Genomic DNA, 21,750 nt, shown 5'->3' with positions numbered 1-21,750 from the left:
GGAGGCGATTTATTCCTCCTTTTTCAGCAGAGCATCTGGTGGATTTGAACTACACACCTCTGGGATTGCAGTGCAGCTTCTAGCCACTAGGCCACCAGAGCTCGCCAGTAGTAAGCATTTTTATCTTCTTGATGTTGAGAGGTAATTCATATTGAAGGCTATAGTCTTTGGTCTTCTGCAGTAAGTGCTTGAAGACCTCCTCATGCTCAGCAAGCAAGCAAGCCAATAAAAACCACAGTAAGTTATCTCTTCATGTCCACTAATAGAAACGAGCTGAGGTATCCTCTAAAATACTTGTAGGCCTGGGACCTTGGAAGCGCTAGGTAACCTTTAGTGTCAAATTCTGAAGATGCTGTGCTAAGTAAAAGAAGCCCAACACAAAAGAACAGATATGTTATTGAATGAGAAAATTCTGACAAAAGATGGATTGGTGGGAAGAGATGTAAATGGCCAGTTAAGGCCTAGTGGGTGCATGGTTTCTTTGTGGAGTGATGTACAACATGTGAATAGAATTCATGCCACTGAATTTTAAAGTTAAATAAAGATGGCTAACATGGTCTGCATTTCCCCACAAAGCAGGGTGACTACTTCAGAGTCTGTAAGTGAAGTTACAGGCATTCAGTGACTCAGGTGAAGGAAGTGTCCTGGAGCCAGTGTTATTTCAGGAGACTGGCAGGAAGGTGCTGAGCAATCACAGGGTGAACACAAACAGATTAAGTGGCAACTCACAAAGTGAACACCAACTTCTTGCTCTATTCCATAAAATACAGGCAGCCAGGAATGTACCCTCAACATGAAGATCAGAGCATGATAGTCTAGAAAAAGGGAGGACCCCTAAAAGATGGCCTCAGTCTAGATTTTCTTTTTTTTTAAGGTCTTGGCTTCCTTGCCCACTGGCAGCCATGTCAGAATAATACAAGCAGAGGTTGCTCTTTTTTTTAAAAAAAAATCTTTTTTGTTATTGGTTTGTTTACAAAATTCTATATACATTGCATTTCATACTATCCTTCATTCACACTGTGATTCATACAATTATTCTGATGCATCACTTTTAACAACGAGGGTATAACAAAGGATTACCAGACATTTGAGAGGGTTTCCAAAATGAGAGAGACTAAAGGAAATATTTCAGGAGTAAACAACAAGGGACCAGAGGAAACATTCAAAACAGATGATATTTTTGTCTTCATAGAGGTAAGAGAAGACAGCAAACTCATAGGTAAAAACAGAATGCAAGAAAATGAGAAAGGGAAAAAAATCTTATAGATTAAAAAATTACATTTAGAGGGAGAACATACATTCAATATAAAAGCTGGACACGGAATTCAAGGAGTCTTCTCAAAAACAACAGAAAATAAAAAGGCAAAATGATACTGGAGGATTAACATAGGAATCTAATCACCAAGTAAACAGAGTACAGATCAAAGGCTTCCAGAATGAGGGCTTAAATCAACCAGAAGCCGCACAAACCCAGGACACTCAGGCAGCAATCATCCACTGTATCTCAAGACTCTTCAAGAATCAGTTTTGCATTTGTATAGAATGACAGTGTTCCAAAACAAAGGCTACAACCGCACTGTTAGATAAAATTTAAAACTCCAAGTGGCCTGAAGTACTTGGGATGCTTTGATCAGGTGCACTATTACCCTACTGAAACACAACACACACACCCTCCACATTTACAAGTAAATGTACATTTTGTGGATTGCTGAACAAATCACTGTATGGGGAAAAAATTGCATCTTACAAGAAGAATGTGAAATGTCTCTTGTTACTTTTCATGTTCAATCAGAATATATTAAATCAGGACTGGAAATCCAGGGCTAAGAGCTATCTATATGTTTGCCTATAACACAGATTGGGAAAACAAGACTTAAATCTGGCTTCACTGCTTGCCAGCTAAATGGTCATGAGGAAGTCACTAATCTCTCAAGGCCTTGGTTCTCTTACATGGTGGCTTCTTGCTATGTGCCGTCAAGGTGTAGCCAACCCATAGCTAACCCTCCAGTGGGTTTTAGAGGCTATAAATGCCATGGATGGAGCTCCCTACCTTAGTGATAAGAAACTGTGCTAACCAAAAGGTACACAGTTCAAATCCACCAGCTACCCCAATGGAAAAAGATGGGGAATCTCCTGTGCAACTTACTGGCGGGTCAGCTATGGGTTAGTTCTGACTTGACGGTTCACAACGACACCACCATTATATGCTGGAGTTGCAATGTTAACAAGAGATGACAGTTATATGACACTTAGTGCATGCCTGGTACATCGAATATGCTCGAATATGGTACTAGAGACGCTTTTTACATTGGGATATGATTTTAAAAAGGTCTCTTTCATTGATCTTCTTCAGGCTTTGCATTTTTTTTTTTTTTTGGTCAAAATACTGTTTTTTTTTAAAGCCTCAAACGTGCCTAATCTGCTTTGGCACTGTGTTCACTGCTGTCACCAATGCAGTTTCCACCTCAGGCACTACTCAAAAGCAACCTCCTTCAAATACTACACTTATGAGTCAGTAGGGGGAAAAAAAGGAAGATAAAAAACAGAAAATGGTATCATAAGAAAATCAAAAGAGGATAAAACAAGCCAGTCGTTTCTGCCCTGTGGGAGGCTCTGCTCTCAGGCCTCAGTTCTGAGGGGACCGTGGCAAAGCAGCAGTGTGGCCTGTGCCCAGCTCTGAGCAGCGACAGAGGCACAGACGTACTTACCTCTTGGTGGGGGTGGGCACTCCAGAGGACATGTGGCTAACCACGGTGTCATTCATATTTGTCAGGGGACGAGGACGGACTATGTGCGCAAGGTCAAGCGGTTTCTCTGGTTGCTCAGGAAAAACAGGATGTGGGGGTTCTCTGGTGGGTACGCACCCCAAGGATTTACTAATTGCATGGCTCAGCTTCTTTGCAGGCGATTTCCAAGAGGAATGCTCCTTCATCTGGTGTTGGTTGCTGTGAGGGCCACTGGCATGGCCGCGCCAAAAGCAATTTTGGCAGAGCTGGTAGTTGTGGCACTGCTGGCATCGGTACCGGAAGCCCATCATGCTCTCACACTGGCAGTAGGAACACTCCACAGGATGGAAGACATTCTCCACATGGGCGAGCCTGTGCATGAGAGAGAGCCAGACAAGGCACTGGGGAGGGGGGTCAGCCATCATCGTGTCTAAAAACATATTCAGCATTATCTTTTTCTGCTGTGGGAAACAGGTGCGGACTGAGTGCTCTGTGTAACCAAAAGATGGCCCTTCAAAGACTGCTGTTGGGAGCTTCAGAACTTCCTTCAGAAACTGGTCAAACTTGCTAAATATCAATAAGCCATTGGAATCTGACATCTGGGAGAAAACATATCGCAACTTGTCCAGCATCTTCCCACCACACATGGTTGCTAACATCGCTTTCACAGAGAAAACCGTCAGCTTGCCTCGGCCCTCGCTGTCATACGCAGCAATCATGAAGTTAAGGAGAAGGCTGATGGACTGCTCCACGCTGATCTGGTGAGTGGAAGGAAGGCATTTGTTCAGCTGGTAGTAGATGGATGAGATGATGGTTTCAAGGCGGGACACACTGATCTCAGTATTATGGTCCAGTGTATTAAGGCCATTATCTCGGAAGGCTTCTATCATGTTCCAGATATCAACAAGATGAAGGTTACATCGTTTTTGCACAAATCTTAATTTGCAAGCTGTTCTATAGGTTGACAGTCGTATGACATCAAAATTCTGAGCACGCATTTCTATGCAAACGTTCTCAGGGGCCCGGCGCGCACCTCTTCCAGGCTTTGCATTTTTTGCCATGCTTATGAGCCTATTTATTATGCAGGCCAGGACTTCTAGTTGTGTTCCCATTTCTTCTCATATTGTCCAATAACAAAATGGGTAAAAGACACGAAAAGACTCTTCTTAACAATGGAAGACATTCAGATGGCCAAGAAACAAGAGGAAATATCAAAAATCACTGTAAATCAGAGAGATGCAAATCAAAACCACAATGAGATAACACCTCACTCCAGCACTAGTAGCAAAGTTCAACAAAACAGTGAACAAATGTTGGCGTGGAGGCGGAGAGATTGGTACTTTTACGCACCATTGGTAGGACTGTAAAATGGTATAATCACTATGGAATGCAGTTTGGCATTTCTTCAAAAAGCTGAACATCCCTTATGACCAGCTATGATTATTCCCCAAGGAAACCAGAACTAAAACACAAATGGACATTTAAAAAAAATTTTTTGACTGGTACAGGGGGAGATTGTCCCTCCTTCTCTAGCAGAGCAACTGGTGGATTTGAAACGACAAAATGACATTTTTACACCTATGCCCACAGCAGCCATATTCACAGTAAGAAAAAGGAAGCAGCCCAAATGTCCATCAACTGAATGGATTGAGAAATCGTAGTACATTCACACATTGTGATACTATGCAGCACTAAGGATCAACGACTTCATAAAATACTAGATAACTTGGAAGAGACTAGAGAGCATTTTGATGAGTGAAATATCTGCCACATAAGGATAAATATTGCATAAAGCCACTACTTTGAAAATAGAAGGATAATTAAGTAAAATATATATAAATGTTCAGAAGGGAAAGAAGGGAGCACCATAGATGGAGAAGGGGGGAAATCATTGGCATAGTAGAAGATAGTGGGGGGTAGTGAACAGGAAAGGTTTAATGGGAGCTTGAAAAGATGGGGTGATAATGAGCACAGCACAATGGTAATTATATAAAATATAATGTACAGCAGTGATTATATAAAAAGTACATGTAAAATACATGATGCATATGAATGATTACATGCAAACCCCCCAAAAAATATAGATGAGGTTTTCTTTCACTGATCACAAATCGCAGTAATGCTTTAGTGCTGCTCATTTCAGAACTCACTTTGGTATTTTTTAAAACACAGGCTTGTCAGAACACAAGAAACTATTTCATTTTCCTATCTCAATTCTAAAGGGGATTAAATTATCCAATTAAGCTGTTAATTAAAAAGACTCCTACAGAATAAACTGCAGGCTACCAAATGGCATTTAAAATTTGCATTGTGTTGTACTCAAAAGTGAGTTTCCAAAGAGTTGAAAGTTACCATTCAATTATGTTAGAAGGTGTGGCCAACATTGCTAGCAGACAAGCAAACTCATTTCTTATTCTTTTGGTTACAAAGCTTGACTACATGTCCCAGGATCTCCTGCTATTAGTCTTGGAAATGACATTGAACTCTGTTCAATCAAATATAAATGAAGTTGACAAGCTCCAAGACTAGCCCACAACTTCCAGTTTCCCTCCATGGGCTCATGATGGTAAATCACAACCTGGGTGCCTGCCTCATCAAATGGTGAAGTCTGCCCTTACCACTCATTTTCAGTGTAATGAAAACAAGAAATTACACAAAACTGAATCAAGCCATTGAAGTTACGTGGTTCAAGAGCTAGTGTGGTCTTAATTTATACATGCACATACCTCAAGCATATGGGGAAACAACAGCGTCCCTCAAGTGTTGATCAGGACAGTGGGTTTAAGCGACTGAGCAGACTTACCTGTCTCAGGACTCACTGACTCGTTGCCTCCACTCTCCTAACTGTCCACGTACCAGAGGTGATTTATACACTATTAATTTCTCTACTTTGCTTTTGGACGCATCCTCATCCAAACAAATTACTATTAGAAAAATCATCCCCCAAACATAAACTGTGCAAAAACACCACCTGCAAGGCATATTCAGTCACATTTATTAGCCAAAAGGTTGGGATCACCTCAGATGGCTATTTCCTCTGAGGTAACGGCACGGAATGCCTACTACACAAACAGCACAAGGCAGTGCTTCTCCATTTCTTCTCTGAGTGCTGGAAAACTGTTTAACATACTCACAGAGGAACTCTACTTAACCCCTAAATGTTCTATAAATCCACAGGTGGCAAGTCTATACCGACTCATGGGGACTCTCTATCCAGTTTCTTAAGCTTTAAACCTTTACAGGAAGAGACCCTCGTTCTTCAGTGGAGCAGCAGCACAATATACAATGCACTGTGCCACCAGAGTTCCTTGACCCTGCCCACAGATTGAATTTGAAAATTAATTTGTTGGCATACCTGTATGGACTTGGGACTTTCAGTCTTAACTCCCAGCCATTTCCAATTCCGTGAAATTGGGAATTTCAAAGGAACTCCAGCGACATGCAGGCAGCCACCCTAGAGATTATTAGCAGCAGGTTAGAAGCAGAAACACACAGAGCAGTTAGGGCAGTGAGGAAAAGGGTTTTGCGGGGATCTGGGTAGAGGAAGTACTGACTAGAGTACCCACTACTAGTAGCGACCACTAGAGGAGAGTGGGAGAATTCCTTCTCTTTGCTCCACACCATAAACTGATGTATCTATCATCCCACCAATAACGCAGTGTATACAGAACATCTCTTCAAAGTACGAAAGGACAAAGATGTCATTTTGAGGACTAAGATGTGCCCTAAAAGCTAATCTCATGGGAATGTGAAAGCTCGACAATGAATAAGGAGACTGAAGGAGAACTGATGCCTTGAATGATGGACACATCTTGGCTACCCAAAGGGTCATCTCAGAAGATGCACAGCCAGAAAGTGACTCAGAAGTGAGACTGGTGAGGCAGACATCACGCATAAAGGTCAGATAAACAGAAGAGAGAGGAAGACCCTCAATGAGGTGGATTAACTCAGAGAGTGCAACAATGGCCTCAAGCAAAGCAATGGAGTGAGGAGGGGGCAGGAGCAGTTAGGCTTCGTTCTGCTGTAAAGCAAGGCCACTATTAGTTGTCATTGATTCGCTGGTAACAATGATCACAGTAGTCACCTAAATACAGAAAGTATATCACTTTAAACATAAGGGCTTTTCAGTTATTGTATATTAAATACATATAATTGTCTAAAGAATGGTAATGTTGTTGTGGTTGGGTACCATCGAGTTTGAATCATCCCACAGCTGACCCTCGAGTGGGTTTTCATAGGCCGTAATCACAGGGGAGGAGACTGCCCACCCTTCTCCCATAGAGCAGCAGCTGGTGGATTTGAACTGTGTTCTTCAGGATTGCAGTGCAGATTCCTCCCACTACGGCCAGCAGAGCTTCCTCAAAGAAAGCTAACATCACAAGGAAATACTTTGGCTTGGTATCAGTCATATTTACGGTCACCTTTTCCACACCAGCCCTATTGTTTGGTACTTTCCTCAGAGGCGTCTCTTTTCCCATTAGAAACATTGCTGTAAAGCAGCAGCTGAAAATTTATATTCTAGAAGAAAAAACACTGACCACCTTGAAAATCTTTTATTTAACTGCAAATCCCAATTTCCCAAACCAAGAATATGAATCAACTACTGTACTGAGCAACTATATTTTTGGGAGAATAGTATTGTCTGCAACAGACCTGAATATGTTATAGATCTAACAGGTTGTAACATTGCTAAATAAAGAGACAAACAGAAAATCTACAGCAATATTTTTATTGTCTTTAAAGTATTTGTTCACATTGCTTCAAGAATAAGGGAAGAAAATACAACCAAGTGCGTCTCATAATGAATATGTAGCTACAAAACGCATAATCCAAGAACATCTTCCTTCAAACCTGTGAGGGATTACCACAAGTGATGAGAATGATGTTTGTATGAAATAATCATATATTCCACATTACAATATGTAACTGAGGCATTATGCTAAAAATATCAAGGAAGAAGGCTATCAAATATTAATGACAATAGAAACGCTGAATGAATAAATGCATTTGGAAATAGGTTATTTGGAGGGACGCACGTTAATCCAAGTATCAGTAGCACAAGGTGCGGAGGCTCTGCCTTTCCTGACACTGGGATACCTGACAGGCTATTTCATATTATCCACTTCTCTGGCAGGAGCATTTCCTGTTTGGCAGGCCATAGTTTCTAGCTGCTTCTTAGCAATGCTCCAGGGCTAAATAAGAGAAAATTTATGTGCTCTGCTGTAAGCTCCATTGAGGAAAGGCACTAAATAAACTTCAGGATAATTTATGATTCCTCAGCTTGTATTAGTCATGTCCAAGTCCAGCTCATAAAAAGGAGAAAATGGAAAATAGAAGGCCAATTCTGGGTGCTTGGTGAAAAGCTCAAAAAACTTGGGGAGATGGTGATAGGACCCAAAAAAACCATTTTATATACATGAATTCTGTGACAGATCCAGAAGAGTTTCATGAAGCCCAACTCCTTCCAACCCTCAGACTACAGCAGTTCCCTAGTAGGCTGGTATACGAATCAGGGAAGTCTGTTATGGCACCCCTAGTCTGAGATCCAGTATTTAATTTTCTTTAAATTTACCATAATTACTTTTTTTAAACTTTCTCTCTTCTCCAGTAAGGTTGCCAAAAATTCCTGTTTTCTCTTCAAAGACACACTGCTAGGTCAGTTTCTCTTCTCCCTGCTTCATTTCGTTCCCCTCAAGTCGTGCCTTACCTTCTTCTTGCTACCACTCAATCAGTGTGTGTCTCTCAGCAGTCTGTGCTGCTGAGGAGGGATGATGAGAGTATAATTTGAACAATGACGCATGACCAGGCTGGAAAGCCAACTGTCCTAGAAAATTACAGTGATGATTTAGAAGTGCTGCTTTTGGTTTGGTTCACACTCTGTTTTGTACTGTGTTGATTTTAATAATGGCAATCCTAACTACAATGCTCATGTAACCAAGTCCCATCAAATAAAATTCATCAGCGCAATGCAACAGCATACATTTAGAAATGGTGACGGTCACAACTGACCACTAATCAATCAATTTTCCCAAATCAGAGAGTGATTAAATAATTCCTCTCTTCAAAGTAAAAATTACATGCCTTCAATAAACTTTCTCTAACCTGTCTATTGGAGGTCCTTTAAAAAAAAAAAATTCCAGAAGGAAAAACATTGTTTAAGTAAGCACAGCAAACTTCAAGGGACTTTAAATGCCCATGTACAGGAATAAAACAAAGAGTATTTTATATGTCTAAGCCAAATTAGAAAGATTCCTTCAGGGGAAAGGCACATTAATTTCAAGCACCCCAATCTACTCTCATTTGTTTTTAGAACTGCAAAGTACAGTGACATTAAGCCATGGTTAGAGGAGGGAAAAGGAGCTACCCCCCCTTCAGAAGTGTATCCGTTTGGAGAGGAGGAAGTCAAGGGGAAAATCACTCTCCTCTGGCTAACACAGTATAAATGTTCTCTTCATGATGGTATGTCTCCATTTTCCTCAATTCATAAGTTCCCACGGTTACAAAAAGACCTGGCACACACTCATGTATATGTATATTTTTTAAAAAAAGGGTAACAGATCACAGGGATGCAAAATGGTCTCCCGCAGTTAGCATCAGTTCATCATTTTGCTTTTGAGACTCTCCTATTGGCCCACACACTCCAGCACCTCCTGTACAATGAGTAATGTGCAAACCAGGGAACAACTATTTTGGAAATCTGGAAGCGCTAGGTAACTGCTTTGAGGCCATTTGGATTGCATCCTCCACACTCACTCATACAAGGGTGGAGGAGTTCCCTTCAAAGGGAAAAGCTCTGAAGATCAAACACGCAGCGCCATTCTTTCTTCCAGACCCTTTGAAGAGTTAAAGAGTACAAGCTGTGTTCCTTTCGACTACACAGGAAATTTTAAATTGTAAAATGTCTCCAAAAAGAACCTTTTCAAAAGACGTTTTCTTAAACAGAAGTAACAAGAAATCAACTGAAACAGGAAGGCACTTTGCTTTCTCCTCAGGGTGGTATGTATTTCTTTGCACTAAAAGGATAAAAAAGTTGTACACTCTTAACAGGGAATAAGAAAATAATTTTCTTAATACCCCGACAATTCAGAAACAGGAGAACGCACATTAGGAAAGTAAAAAGACGAACAGAAACTGGACTAAAGAAAACTGTCTGGACTAAAGCTTTCTCTAGCAGCCAGACATGAGCTCTGACGAGATGTAACTGAGGAGATTACAGCTTCTAGGCTCCCTATTGCTTTGACTTCTTCTAGGCCTTGAAGACCAATTCTCTTTTTCTATTTGAGAGGCTCAAAATCTTCACCAAGAAGGTTTTCTGCCAGTTTTATTTCTGCGGACCTCAACGGGACAATCAGCTACATCAGACACATGTTGAAAGGCATGTTTCCATTCCAATAGGCCTCAAAATGAGGACAACAGTGTCACTAAGACATGGAAAGGTGAAGAGGCAAAACATTTCCCATTTATCTTAGGGTTAAAAATGCTGTCTAATCCTGTACATAAAATCTAGCACCACTTTCTGCAGAGCATTAGACCTCCAAGGTACTGACATAAACATCTCCATGACTGAAGGTTACTAGTTTTAGTAACTGAACATTTCATGGATGCATTAATTTTGGTCCCCTGTAAAGCTGCAGGTTAATGTGGTGTGGGCCACTTAGCTGTGCCCAGTGTGCTGAAATAGGCAATGGCAACTCAGCAGATAGCGTTTTAGCAATGGTAGCCCAGGAATTTGTTTTTGCTGGTCAGGTTGTCTAAAGGAGCAGACTTGGTTCATTTCATATATCCTAAAGGTTTTTTAAAGTCCTCGAACTTTGAGATAAGACTTAGATCCAAGCAGGCCCTCTACCACAATAACGAAAATGAATGAAAAAGAAACAGTCTCAGACAACACAGGCCTTGAGCAATGGAGGCTTGACTGCCCAGTGCAGAAGCTAGTGAGTGGCACTGTGCATGCGCAGCTTGCTCCAGACGCGAGGAGATAAGAGGCCTGACTACCACAGTCGGCAGGAGTCCACGCCTCTGTTCATCGTGGAATTGAGAGGACAGTTAAAAGCTTTCCGGAACTCTTCAAAGTTGCTAACTGCCCCATTGACTCTGCAAGAGATAGGTCAAAGTCTATGTCATTTAATTCTAACAGATCAATAGGTTCCAGAGAGAATTGCAACAACATGTGGACAGAAGGGATGTTGGTCTTCAATTATGCTGTATTCAGGAGGGACAGCTGAAATCCAAAATGGTTAAACACTTCCAAAGAAACAGAGTTGAGACCTGAACGACTGCTGCCCACGCTCATCAAATTCTTACAAAACAGGCCTAGGCCCATGGGCTCTACTGCTTGGCTGCGTTTTTTTTTTTTAAATATATTTAATGGAAGATACAGCTGACAAGACACTAGTAAAACTTAGTAATTTTTCCCCGTGCATATTACTACCATGTAGATAAAGACACAGACCATTTCTAGCACCCAAAGGCTCCCTCATATGCCTTCCCAGTAAACTCATAAGCAACAACAACTATTGCCACAGATTTTGTTTGCTTTGGGATGACATATCCATAGAATCCCTCTACATGTAGTCTTTAGCATCTGACTTCTTTCATTTAAATATTATGCTTGCAAGAACCATCTGTGTCTTGCATTCCCAACTATTTTTAAGGAATAAGGTCAATCAACTATAACATTTTCTTAAAATTCCTCTTAGGTTTGAAGGGTCACGTTTGTCTAGAATTTGATTTATGCAACAATGAACTAATGAAAGTAGGATAACATCAATGGGTGATTGTTGAATAAGAGTCACATGGCCAATCTGCTATTCTGCTCAGTTCCTTAACAACAGCAAAAATTTGAGATTCCTACTTAGCTGTTTGGACTGCCATTTCCATTGTGTACTTTCCACTGCACTCAAAGACTATACTTACTGTAGATATGAGTAACCTATCACTCGTGGGGGAAGAAAGGTTGACCAAAACCTCAGTATTCTGGGTCATTAACTATTTCTTCCCTAATTACTTTTTTTGAATTTTAAAATTTGTTGTTAATAAAAGTCTTATTATTAGTACTTTTAGATTTAAAGAAATATTAAAGAGGTAATATGGAGAGTCCTACATATTAACACGCCTTCCACCCATCTTCCCCACACAGCACTACAAAAAAAACACCGTACTACCATCAAGTTGATCCCAACTCAGAACAGTGTAGAACCACTTGAAACCAGTTTTTTAATAATCTTTGTTTTCTCTAATTTTTTATGCCACTTCTATTACCAATTTCTCATAACTGCATACACATTTTTATACTCAGTATTTTCTAGTTTCTAAAACTATATTTAAAACAAATAATTTTACCTTTACAAATCATACAACTGTAAACCAGTTTGCCTCAAGTGCCAATCCTTGTATCTGACAACATACTATATCAGGTAGAACACCTAGCAGTAAGATTAGTAGTTAAACTAATAGTGTTCATGTCTCAACCCAGTTAATGAGAAAGCTTATAAAAGAACAGCATTGTTAATTGTAAGGGTATGGGCTTTCACAATACTGTAATAATTCTTGTTAAAAATCTTGATTTTAAATTGTTACAGAAGGATTTCACCATTAGGTCACTTTTTTATAAAAGGAAGTTTCTGATACGTGTTAAGTATAAATTCTCCTGAAGGATTTCTTAAAGGCATTCACAGAGCTTCAATGAGTATGAGTTCTCTGATGTCTGATGTGATGTGACTTCTGCCTAAAGATTGTTCCACATTCATTACATTTACAGGGCTTTTCTCCAATATGATTTTTCTCATGATCTGTGAGATCTGATCTACCACTGAAGGCTTTCCCACATTCTCTACTTGTATAGGGCTTCTCTCCAGTATGAATCCTCTGGTGACTAATGACACTTGACGTTTGAATGACAGCTTTCCCACATCCTTTATATTCAAAAGATTTCTCTCCAGTATAGATTAGCTGATGAATAATGAGGTTTTCCTTCTGGCTAAATGCTTTCCCACATTCATGTCATTCAAAGGGTTTATTTCCACTTTGAATATTCTGACGTTTAATGAGGTATTGCTTCTGGGTGAAGGCTCTTCCACACAGATCACATTCAAATGGTTTCTCTCCAGTATGAACTCTCATGCTCAGAGAGATAGGATTTGTGATTAAAGGCTTTCGCACATTCCTTACATGTATAATCTATCTGGTGTCTAATGAGGCTTGACCTCTGACTAGAAACCTTGACACATTCATAAGGTTTCTCTGCAATATGATGTTTCTAATGAGGAAGCAAGTTTCCCTTTTGGGTGAAGGCTTTTCAACATTTATATCGCTTTTCCACTCTATGACTTCTTAAATGTTGAGTAAGTGACGAAACTCTAGAGAACACTACCACATTCAGTACATTCGTGTGCTTTCTCTTCAGTATGCATATTCATGACCTTTGAGGTTTTGCTTTAAGCTCCAGGGTTTTCCACATTCAACATCTCCCTAAGATTCCTCTCCATTATGAATCTGTACATGTGGGAGGAGGTTTGCTTCATGCTGAAGATTTATCAACATTTCTATTCCACAGTTTTTCTCCTACAAGACTTCTCTGGTATAGCCCAAGATGTCACAGATGAAAACTTCTACACATGAACTAAACTGATGCTTTTCTGCAATTTTAACTTTTAAGTATCGAATTCAGTTGAATTTCTTTTCTCACATGAATAAACCTAACATATCCACAATAGTTCTTTCTCATTATATCCGTAACAGTTCTTTCTTATATAGCTTCTTTCATACTTGAACAAATAAAAATATAACTATAGAAAAGTAATTTACAAATAATAAATTATGTCCCAAACTCTGTCAAGCTGAATCACACACAGAAGTGAAGTCCTGAAGCATCAATGTCTGTTGTAAACAGTAAATGCCTTTTAGTTTTTAAAACTTTCAGAACTTCTCATCAGATTGTATTTTCAGGGATGACACTTGAAAGTATTTCATGTTATATGCAAGTGTTTATAAACTTCCCCGCCTTTTTCCCATTATCTTGAAAGGAAGTGGATGGATCAACGTCTTGACAAAAATAAAAGAGAAGTTTCAAAAGTTCTTCCTGTTCTCAAAGGCAGAAACACTTAAAACCTGCCGGACAGTGTTACAAGGAGCTGAGAAAGGTAACAGAGAAGTGGGAAAGAGAAGAGGCAGATCTTTTGCACATCCAAATGCAGTTCCTAGGCAGCTGAATCAGTTCAGGACCAACCGGCACACAGAGACGACCATGGTGAACCCCTAATGACTTTCTTACCTATGGACACTGGAATGAAGGCAATGGTTTATGCCAAAATGCCCTTATTACTTCTGGTTTAGATCTATGAGGAAAGATGTTTATTCCATAGTGTGAGTCACACTGGGCAGTGTTAAAGACAGAATTTGGCCAATGATTAGTAAGCATATTCTGCAAATTGTTGGCTAACATCCAACATTACAGGCAACTAGTTAGAAGGACATTAGTTTCTAAACATTTATGAGTTGATTAATTAATCTACTATGTGGTTTCAATGGCATGATTTGTCAGTAGGAGCACATTTTAGTCCATTAGAGATCATCAGCCTTCAGACAGTTCAGCCCAGTGGGGGAGACTTCCCAACACAGTGATTAGATTTTTATGCCAGCAGGTAATTTGTATTAAATGTCTGAGGCATTACTATAGCAAGATTTTAGAAAAAAGATTTTAAAATACAGAATTTTTATAGGACTTACCTGTAATATGCTAACGAATTAAACATCAAATATGAAGATATCTATATATAACATATTTTAAGCAAAGAAAGAATAAATGTAAATTCTTATAGCTTCTTGGATTTCCCAGTATAATTCTTTGTCCCCAACTCAGATAATTTATCCTAAAATCTAGAACCATGCAGAAGGTAGGTAAGGTCAACCTTTAATTTATTATTACTCAATATTTTATATTCTGACAATTAAATAAGATTGTAATTCATAGTCTTCTCCCTTGAACAGGTAACAAATTATTTTTAAATAGAAGCTTTGGACTGTATATTATTATAGTTGATAAATAACACTGTACACTCCAATGTATGCAAAGTAATTCAGAAAGTATTCATATTTGTTTGTCAACTGCAGGAAAGAACAAGAGACATTAAAAACCTTTACCACAAGACAAATGAGGGATTTTGGTGCTTTTAAAGGGGCAGTGCATAAGAAATCTTCGATTTTTAAGACAATAAAGACTATTATTTCGCTAAAATAATTATGTGTTTGAATAAATAAAAGTATTCTAGCCAACTGAGAAATGTCACATATGATGCCCATAAATTTCTGCTTTGTAAAAATTAGAAAATAATAAATTTACTAAGGTTAGGAATTACAGTCCAAATTATCTTGGCGTCCTGATAAAGCACTACACCAGAGATGTGTACAAGTGACCACAGCAAAAATTTACCTGAAAAGAGAACGTTACCTAAACCTGCTTACTACTAATAAGGAAAAGTTACTTATCTTCTATTTGGTAAGGTACTGTATGGTGGGTTTTTTTTTTTGGTCCCCCCTATAATATGGAGATCACGTTGTTAATGATACTAAATTTAATGAAACTACCTATTCATTGCGCTTTGATGGTGTAGTGATTAAGGAGTTATGCTGCTAAATCAAAGGTCATGCCTCTCTGGCAGTTTGAATCTAGCTGCAACTCCTCAGGAGAAATTTATAAAATCTACCCACAGCTATGACGCCTGCGATTCGACGGAACTTAACAACAACAACACCCACAGCTCCTCTTATGAAATTTATAGACTCGGAAACCGAACAGAGAGTCAGCTATGGGTACTGACTCAATGTCATTGAGAGAAATCAAGATTGACACCTATTTTAGAGGGGAGCTGAGATGTCTGAGTAGGGGTGGAGGCAGGGAAAGGTACCATGGAGGACAAGTGTCCCCCATTCGCCCATTTACCTAAATTGAGGGGGGCTGTGAGCACCAATCTGGACTTGCTCTCGAGCAGCTTCTGGTCTGTAGGAATTGCATCTCACCTGTAATATAAAAACATCCCCTAAGTATGTTTCTGTTCCAGTTCTATATCTGCTGTCTTAACTGCTGCAAATTACATTGCAAAGCAATTGTTGAATTAATTAATGGATGACAGTTTTAAAGTTCAGATAAAACCTTCATCAGTAGTGGTTGTTAACTGCCGAAGAGTCAGAGACGACTCATACTGACCCTACGAATTAAAGACCTGAACACCTGTGTAACTTTGTTTGTATCACCATGTTCACAGAGTTTCCAGATGCAAGGTATTTCAAAAGTGGATGCCACTCCAGCTTCCAAGCTTGTTTTAATTGGGTAGTACCATCAAACACTGTCCACCATAGGTAACCATTATCACATTTGACACATCAGTGTCACAGTGTTCAGCATCACAGCAACCACGAGTTACCTTCTGTACAACAAATGAATAGACCAGGGCTACACCACTTGGAAGAATGTTTGACCAAAAACAATTAAAACCAGGCCTGAGGACAGCAGATTAAAATCACCCACCTTAGGATTGGTAGCATCAGTTTCTGTCCACTAGGCCAAATGAGCTCTCTTGTTGTTGTTGTTAACTGCCATTGAGTTGGAGATGAATCATAGCAACTCTATGAACAAAAGACCTGAACAATTGTGTAACTTTCAACGTTTCTCCAATTTCATAGGGTTTCTGGAGACAAGCTATTTCAGAAGTGGATGATAATCCTGCTTCCCAACTAGTTTTAATCGGGAGCTCCAGCAAACACTGTCCACCATGGTAATAACCATTATTGCATTGACACATCATTGTCAAAGTGTTCAGCATCACAACAACCATGAGATACCTCTGTACAGCAAATGGAAATGCCAGTATTATACCACTTAGAAGAATGTTTGACCAGAAACAATGAAAACTTTGTAAATTGGAGGCTAAATTCAATCAGCTCACACCCAGTGAACACTAAAACATTACACATCCAAGCCTCACCAGAACCAGAAAACAAACCTCTGTAGAATAAGGTAGTATCTATTATTCTAATCTCGAGAAGATAAGGTTATACCAATGTGCATAATTCCAAAATTGGAATGAATTAGGGTGATTTCCAGATGAGTATCTTAAATTAATACAGATTAGTAGATGTAGTACATAGTGTGTCTGTCAATTCTAATCCACCAGTTGCTCTGGGGGAGTAATATGGTTGGTCTCCTCGCATTTTAACCTAACCGTCTCAGAAACCCAAGAAAAGATAACGATGAGTTGAAACTGATTTGACAGCATTGATTTGGATTTTGTTTTTTTAAATTTATGTACACAAGAACTCACTCAGTTGATTTAATGACTGAAATAGATCCTACCAAACTTAAACTTGTTCATTTCAATCAATAAAATGAATCAGTCAGTTCTTACTGAGTATAGATAGGAGAAGTTAATAGTTTGTACCCCAAGTATTCATTTGCTTCACTCTATACTGGGACTTGATAGAAATTTCATCTCCTTTTAGGGTTGCTGATGTTAGGTGCTGTGGAGTCACCCACATCACAGCAATCGTAAGGACAATAAAATGAGACAAATGGCTGGTCATTTGCAATCCTCACAAACACTGCTTTTTTGGGGCCTCTACTGAAGCCACTGTATCAATCCATTTCTGAGGGATCTCTTCTATTTCAATGACTCTATCAAGAACAAAGTCCTTCTCTAGGGATTGGCCTCCCTCTTGGTAACATATTCTTACTTAGAAGGAACATTCGCTGTGGTTCTCTTAAGACTTAATTTTCTATTTAATACTCATCACCAATATAATAATTTACATGCATAAATTCTTCTTCAATCTCTTTCGTTGTCGAAATCTTGCATGCACACTGAGATGACTGAAAATGTCATGGCTTGGGGAATCATCAAGGCAACATCTTGGCTTTTGTAACACTTAAAGAACTCTTTAAAAGAGGTCTTTTGCAATAGGTTTTCTCAATGCACATTGGTTGATATAGTTTTTTCTTCCCCCCATGTGTTCCTTGAATTTTATCTCTTTAACGAGACAGAAAAGGCAATTTCCAGTTATGTTTGAAATGTAAAGAGGCCCAGAATAAACAAAGCACTCCTTAAAAAGAGAAAAAAGGTAGGTAGAATGTCACTCCCTGATTTCAAATCCTACTACACTGTTGTGGTGGTCAAGACAGCGTGGTACAATGACAGACATATATACCCAATGGAATATAATTGAGAATCCAGAAATCAGCTGATTTTTGACAAGGAAATGCAATCAGTTAAGTGGGGAAATGACAGCCTTTTTAACAAATGGTGTTGGCAAAATTGGAAAAATATCTGCAAAAACCAAAGCAAGATCCACACCTCACTCCATAAACAAAAACCAACTCTAAGTGGATTATGGACCTAGGACTAAAATCAAGGAATATAAACTTCATTAAAGAAAAGCTTGGAAGAACTCTAAAAGTCCTAATCCACAACATAGTCTTCCAAGCATCCTGAAAACTCTACAGCCAGGAGAGTATGAAATAGATGAATGGGACCTTATAAGAATCAAATCCCTATGCACATCCAAAAACTTCTCCCACAGGGTAAAAAGGGAAGCCACAGACTGGGAAAAAGTGTTTGGAATGACATGTCAGAGAAGGGACTTATATCTAGAATTTATAAAATACTCAAGCACCACAACATGATAAAGGTAAATAACCCAATTGAAAAATGGGCACAGGATATGAGCAGACACTTCACCAAAGAAGACATTCAGTTGGGTAACAAAGACATGAAGAAATGTTCAAAATCCCTAGCTCTAAGAGAGATGAAAATCAAAACAACTCTGAGATAGCATCTCACCCCAGTAAGAATAGCAAAATCTAGCAGAACACCTAACATCAAATGCTGGTGAGATTGTGGAGAAACTGTCGGTGGGAGTGTAAATTGGTGCAACCACTATGGAAGGTTATATGGCGCTTTCTCAAAAAATTGTAAATATCATTTGACCCACCAATTCCACTACTGGGAATTTATGTCAAAGAAACCATAACTGCCACCCAAGCAGATATATGCACACCCACCTTTACTGCGGCTTTGTTCATAATGGCAAAGAGCTGGAAATAACCCCAAGTACCCATCAACAAATGACTGGATAGAGAAGCTCTAGTATATTCACACAATAGAATATTATGCAGCATTGAAAAACAAGAAACTCATGAAATATTATGCAAAATGGATGACATTATTCTGAGTGAATTATCTCAGTCGCAAAAGGACAAATATTGAATAGGGCCCTGACTGAATGAGGGATAAGGGAAGACAGAAAAGGAGGGGAGGAATGATGTATATTGCATTGCAAAAGATGACGGCCAGAACAGTTTAAAAGGGATATATGAATAGGTATTCTTGTCAATGCAGAACTCCAGAGTGAAGGCTGCATAGTGGAGTGGACTTGCAGGAAGGGACTGCCTAACAATGAAAGAGTTTTCCTTTCCTTTCAAGAAGAAGAGGGAAATGGGGGGTGAGGGGGGTGGGTGGAAGAGAGGGGTAGGGAGTATTTCCTTGTTCTGTTCAGACAACAGGTTCTTCATCTAGGTATAGATTTCATATGAGCATAAATAAGGTTTCTGGAATTCCCATTATTTTCAATGATGGTTATAATTTCTTATAATCCGCGCAGTCAAATGCCTCTCCATAGGCAATAAAATACAAATAGCCATTCTCCTAGTATTCTCTGCTTTAAGCCAGGTTCTATCCAGAATTATCAACGATATCCCTAATATCAAGGTCTTTTCTAAACCCAGCGTGATGTCTAATAGTTCTCAATGTAAAGTTCTAACCATTTGGGGATGATATTCAGTAATATTTTGCTTTCATGTGATATTAATGATATTGTATGATTGTTTCCCCGTTGTGTTGGATGACCTTCGTTAGGAATGGGAACTCTTCTAGTCAGTCAGCCAAGCTACTGTACACTGCTCATTAATTTCGACATTCTGTTGGATCATCTTTCTTTGAAATGGGTACAAATATACATTTCTTCCAAATGTCTAACTTTCACATTTCTTAGCACAGATAGGTAAGTATGTCCAATGTTACATTAGTTGTTGAAACATCTAAATTATTATTCTCTCAATTACTGGCATTGACTTCAGTGTAGCTTGGACTTCTTTTTGTACTATTATTAAGTTCATCATCACATATTTGTGCAATGGCTGATCTATGACCTAAAAACCCAAAATTCATTTTGGCACAGGGACTCTGTGTATTCCAGTCATCTTCCTTAGCTGCTCCCTGAATCATTCAACATTTCACACTTAGATTTCTTCAATACTGCAACGCAAAGTTACGCTGTTTTTTTTCGGTTCTTTCAGCCTGAGAGATGCAAAATTCATTCTTCCCTGTTAGTTTTCCAACTCCAGGACTTCAAAGGTAGATGGAAGGTGTTTTAGTCCATGAAATATAAGCAGAAATTATATCTGTCACATCCAGGCAAAAGTTTTAAAAAACTTGACCAGTTTTAATTGCCTTATGAGCAATTTAACATGCTCTAAGGCCCAGTGTGCATTTCAACATTTATCTTTCTACGATGGAATCTCAAGTTTTTGGGGTCCTGTGCTTTTTTGTCAGGCTTATGGCTGTGCATTGCTGTACAGAGGCAACTTGTGATTGCTGTGATGCTAAATACTGTGACACTGATGTGCCAAACATGATAATGGTTACCCATAGTGCACAGTGTTTAGTGGAGCTTTATGATTAAAACATGCTTGGAAGCAGGAGGTACATCCACTTCCAAAATGGTTTACCTCCGGAAATTTTATGAATAGTGCTCAGGCCTTTCATTCATAGGGTTGCTATGAGTCGTCTACGACTAAATAGCACCTAACAACAACATTTCCATGATGATCATAGAGGTGTCTGTTAAGAGAAGACTCAACTTGGATCCCTGACTAAAAACTATATAGAGAACAACATTTTAAATAGAGAGGAAAACGGAAGCAAAGACACAGAGACAAAAAAGGACAAGACATATTTGGGGAGTGCTGGGAGAAGGAAATTAATTCTAGCTGGAAATTATGGTATATAATAAATACGCAGCAATGGGAGACCAAGTGAGAGGGAGGATGTTGCCAGATTACAGAAGTCCTCGAAAACAGGGTAAAGTGTTCAAAATATAGTGGAACACTGTGTCTGAGCAGGAAAATTATCCAATCCATATTTTCAAGAGATTTACTGAGAAGACTTAGAGCGTAGAAAGAGTAAATGAGAGATTAATTAAAATATTAATTTAAAAAAAATATTAATTTTAGACATAAAGATTTATCTAAATATATATTCACTGAAGACACAGGTATAGGATGACCATCTGAGGAAAAACTCTGGAAGTTCACAACAAACACAGGAATATTGGAAGCAGGAAAGGTAATGTGATGCAATCAGTTCTGATTAAGACACAGGCTAGTTACTGTGATAGTGAATTTGACCTTGAACTTATTTTTACTTGTAAGATGATTTCCTAATTTCTTCAGAAAGTAGCTAATGTACCTGCAACCAGGAGAAGATAAAGTAGATGAATGGGACCTTCTAAGAATCAAATCCCTATGCACATCTAAAAACTTCTCCAAGAGGGTAAAAAGGGACACCACAGACTGGGAAAAAGTATTTGGGAATGACATGTCAGACAAGGGACTTATATCCAGAATTCATAAAATACTTGAGCACCACAAGATAAAGGTAAAGAATCCAACTGAAAAATGGGCACAGGATATGAACAGACAATTCACCAAACAAGAAATGTTCAAAATCCCTAGCTCTAAGAGAGATGCAAATTGAAACAACTATGAGATAACTTCTCACCCTAGTCAGAATAGCAAAATTTAACAGAACAGCAAGCAACAAATGCTGATGAGGTTGTAGAGAAACTGGAACACTTATTCACTGTTGGTGGGAGTCTAAAATGGTGCAACCCCTGTGGAAGGTGGTATGGTGCATTCTCAAAAAGTTGCAAATAGAGGGTACCATTTGCCCCAGCAATTCCACTACTGGGAATATAC

The 21,750-nt window shown here is 39.0% G+C and overlaps 2 protein-coding genes across 2 annotated transcripts in view; both read right to left on the bottom strand.

Annotated features, from left to right (window-relative positions):
* Positions 1-2,704: 2,704 nt before the first annotated feature.
* On the bottom strand, positions 2,705-3,725 carry LOC102843769 (dystrobrevin beta-like). Its single transcript, XM_006899532.1, has one exon. It carries the CDS (start codon positions 3,722-3,724, stop codon positions 2,705-2,707), a length of 1,020 nt encoding a protein of 339 aa, XP_006899594.1. The 5' UTR covers position 3,725.
* Positions 3,726-10,717: 6,992 nt separating this feature from the next.
* The window catches only part of PHEX (phosphate regulating endopeptidase homolog, X-linked), a 186,118-nt gene continuing 175,085 nt past the window's right edge, over positions 10,718-21,750 (bottom strand). The window contains exons 21-22 of the mRNA XM_006899531.1: positions 15,667-15,743; positions 10,718-10,820 (exon numbers count right to left, since the gene is read on the bottom strand). Of these exons, the coding sequence (XP_006899593.1) occupies positions 10,718-10,820; positions 15,667-15,743 (180 nt within the window). The remainder of the gene's footprint in view (positions 10,821-15,666; positions 15,744-21,750) is intronic.

Source organism: Elephantulus edwardii, unplaced genomic scaffold (assembly GCF_000299155.1).
Source record: "Elephantulus edwardii isolate Elephantulus edwardi_28Jun2011 unplaced genomic scaffold, EleEdw1.0 scaffold00260, whole genome shotgun sequence".
NCBI lineage: Eukaryota > Metazoa > Chordata > Mammalia > Macroscelidea > Macroscelididae > Elephantulus > Elephantulus edwardii.
The sequence above is the reverse complement of the archived record's forward strand: the minus strand, read 5'-3'. Positions and strand labels throughout refer to the sequence as shown.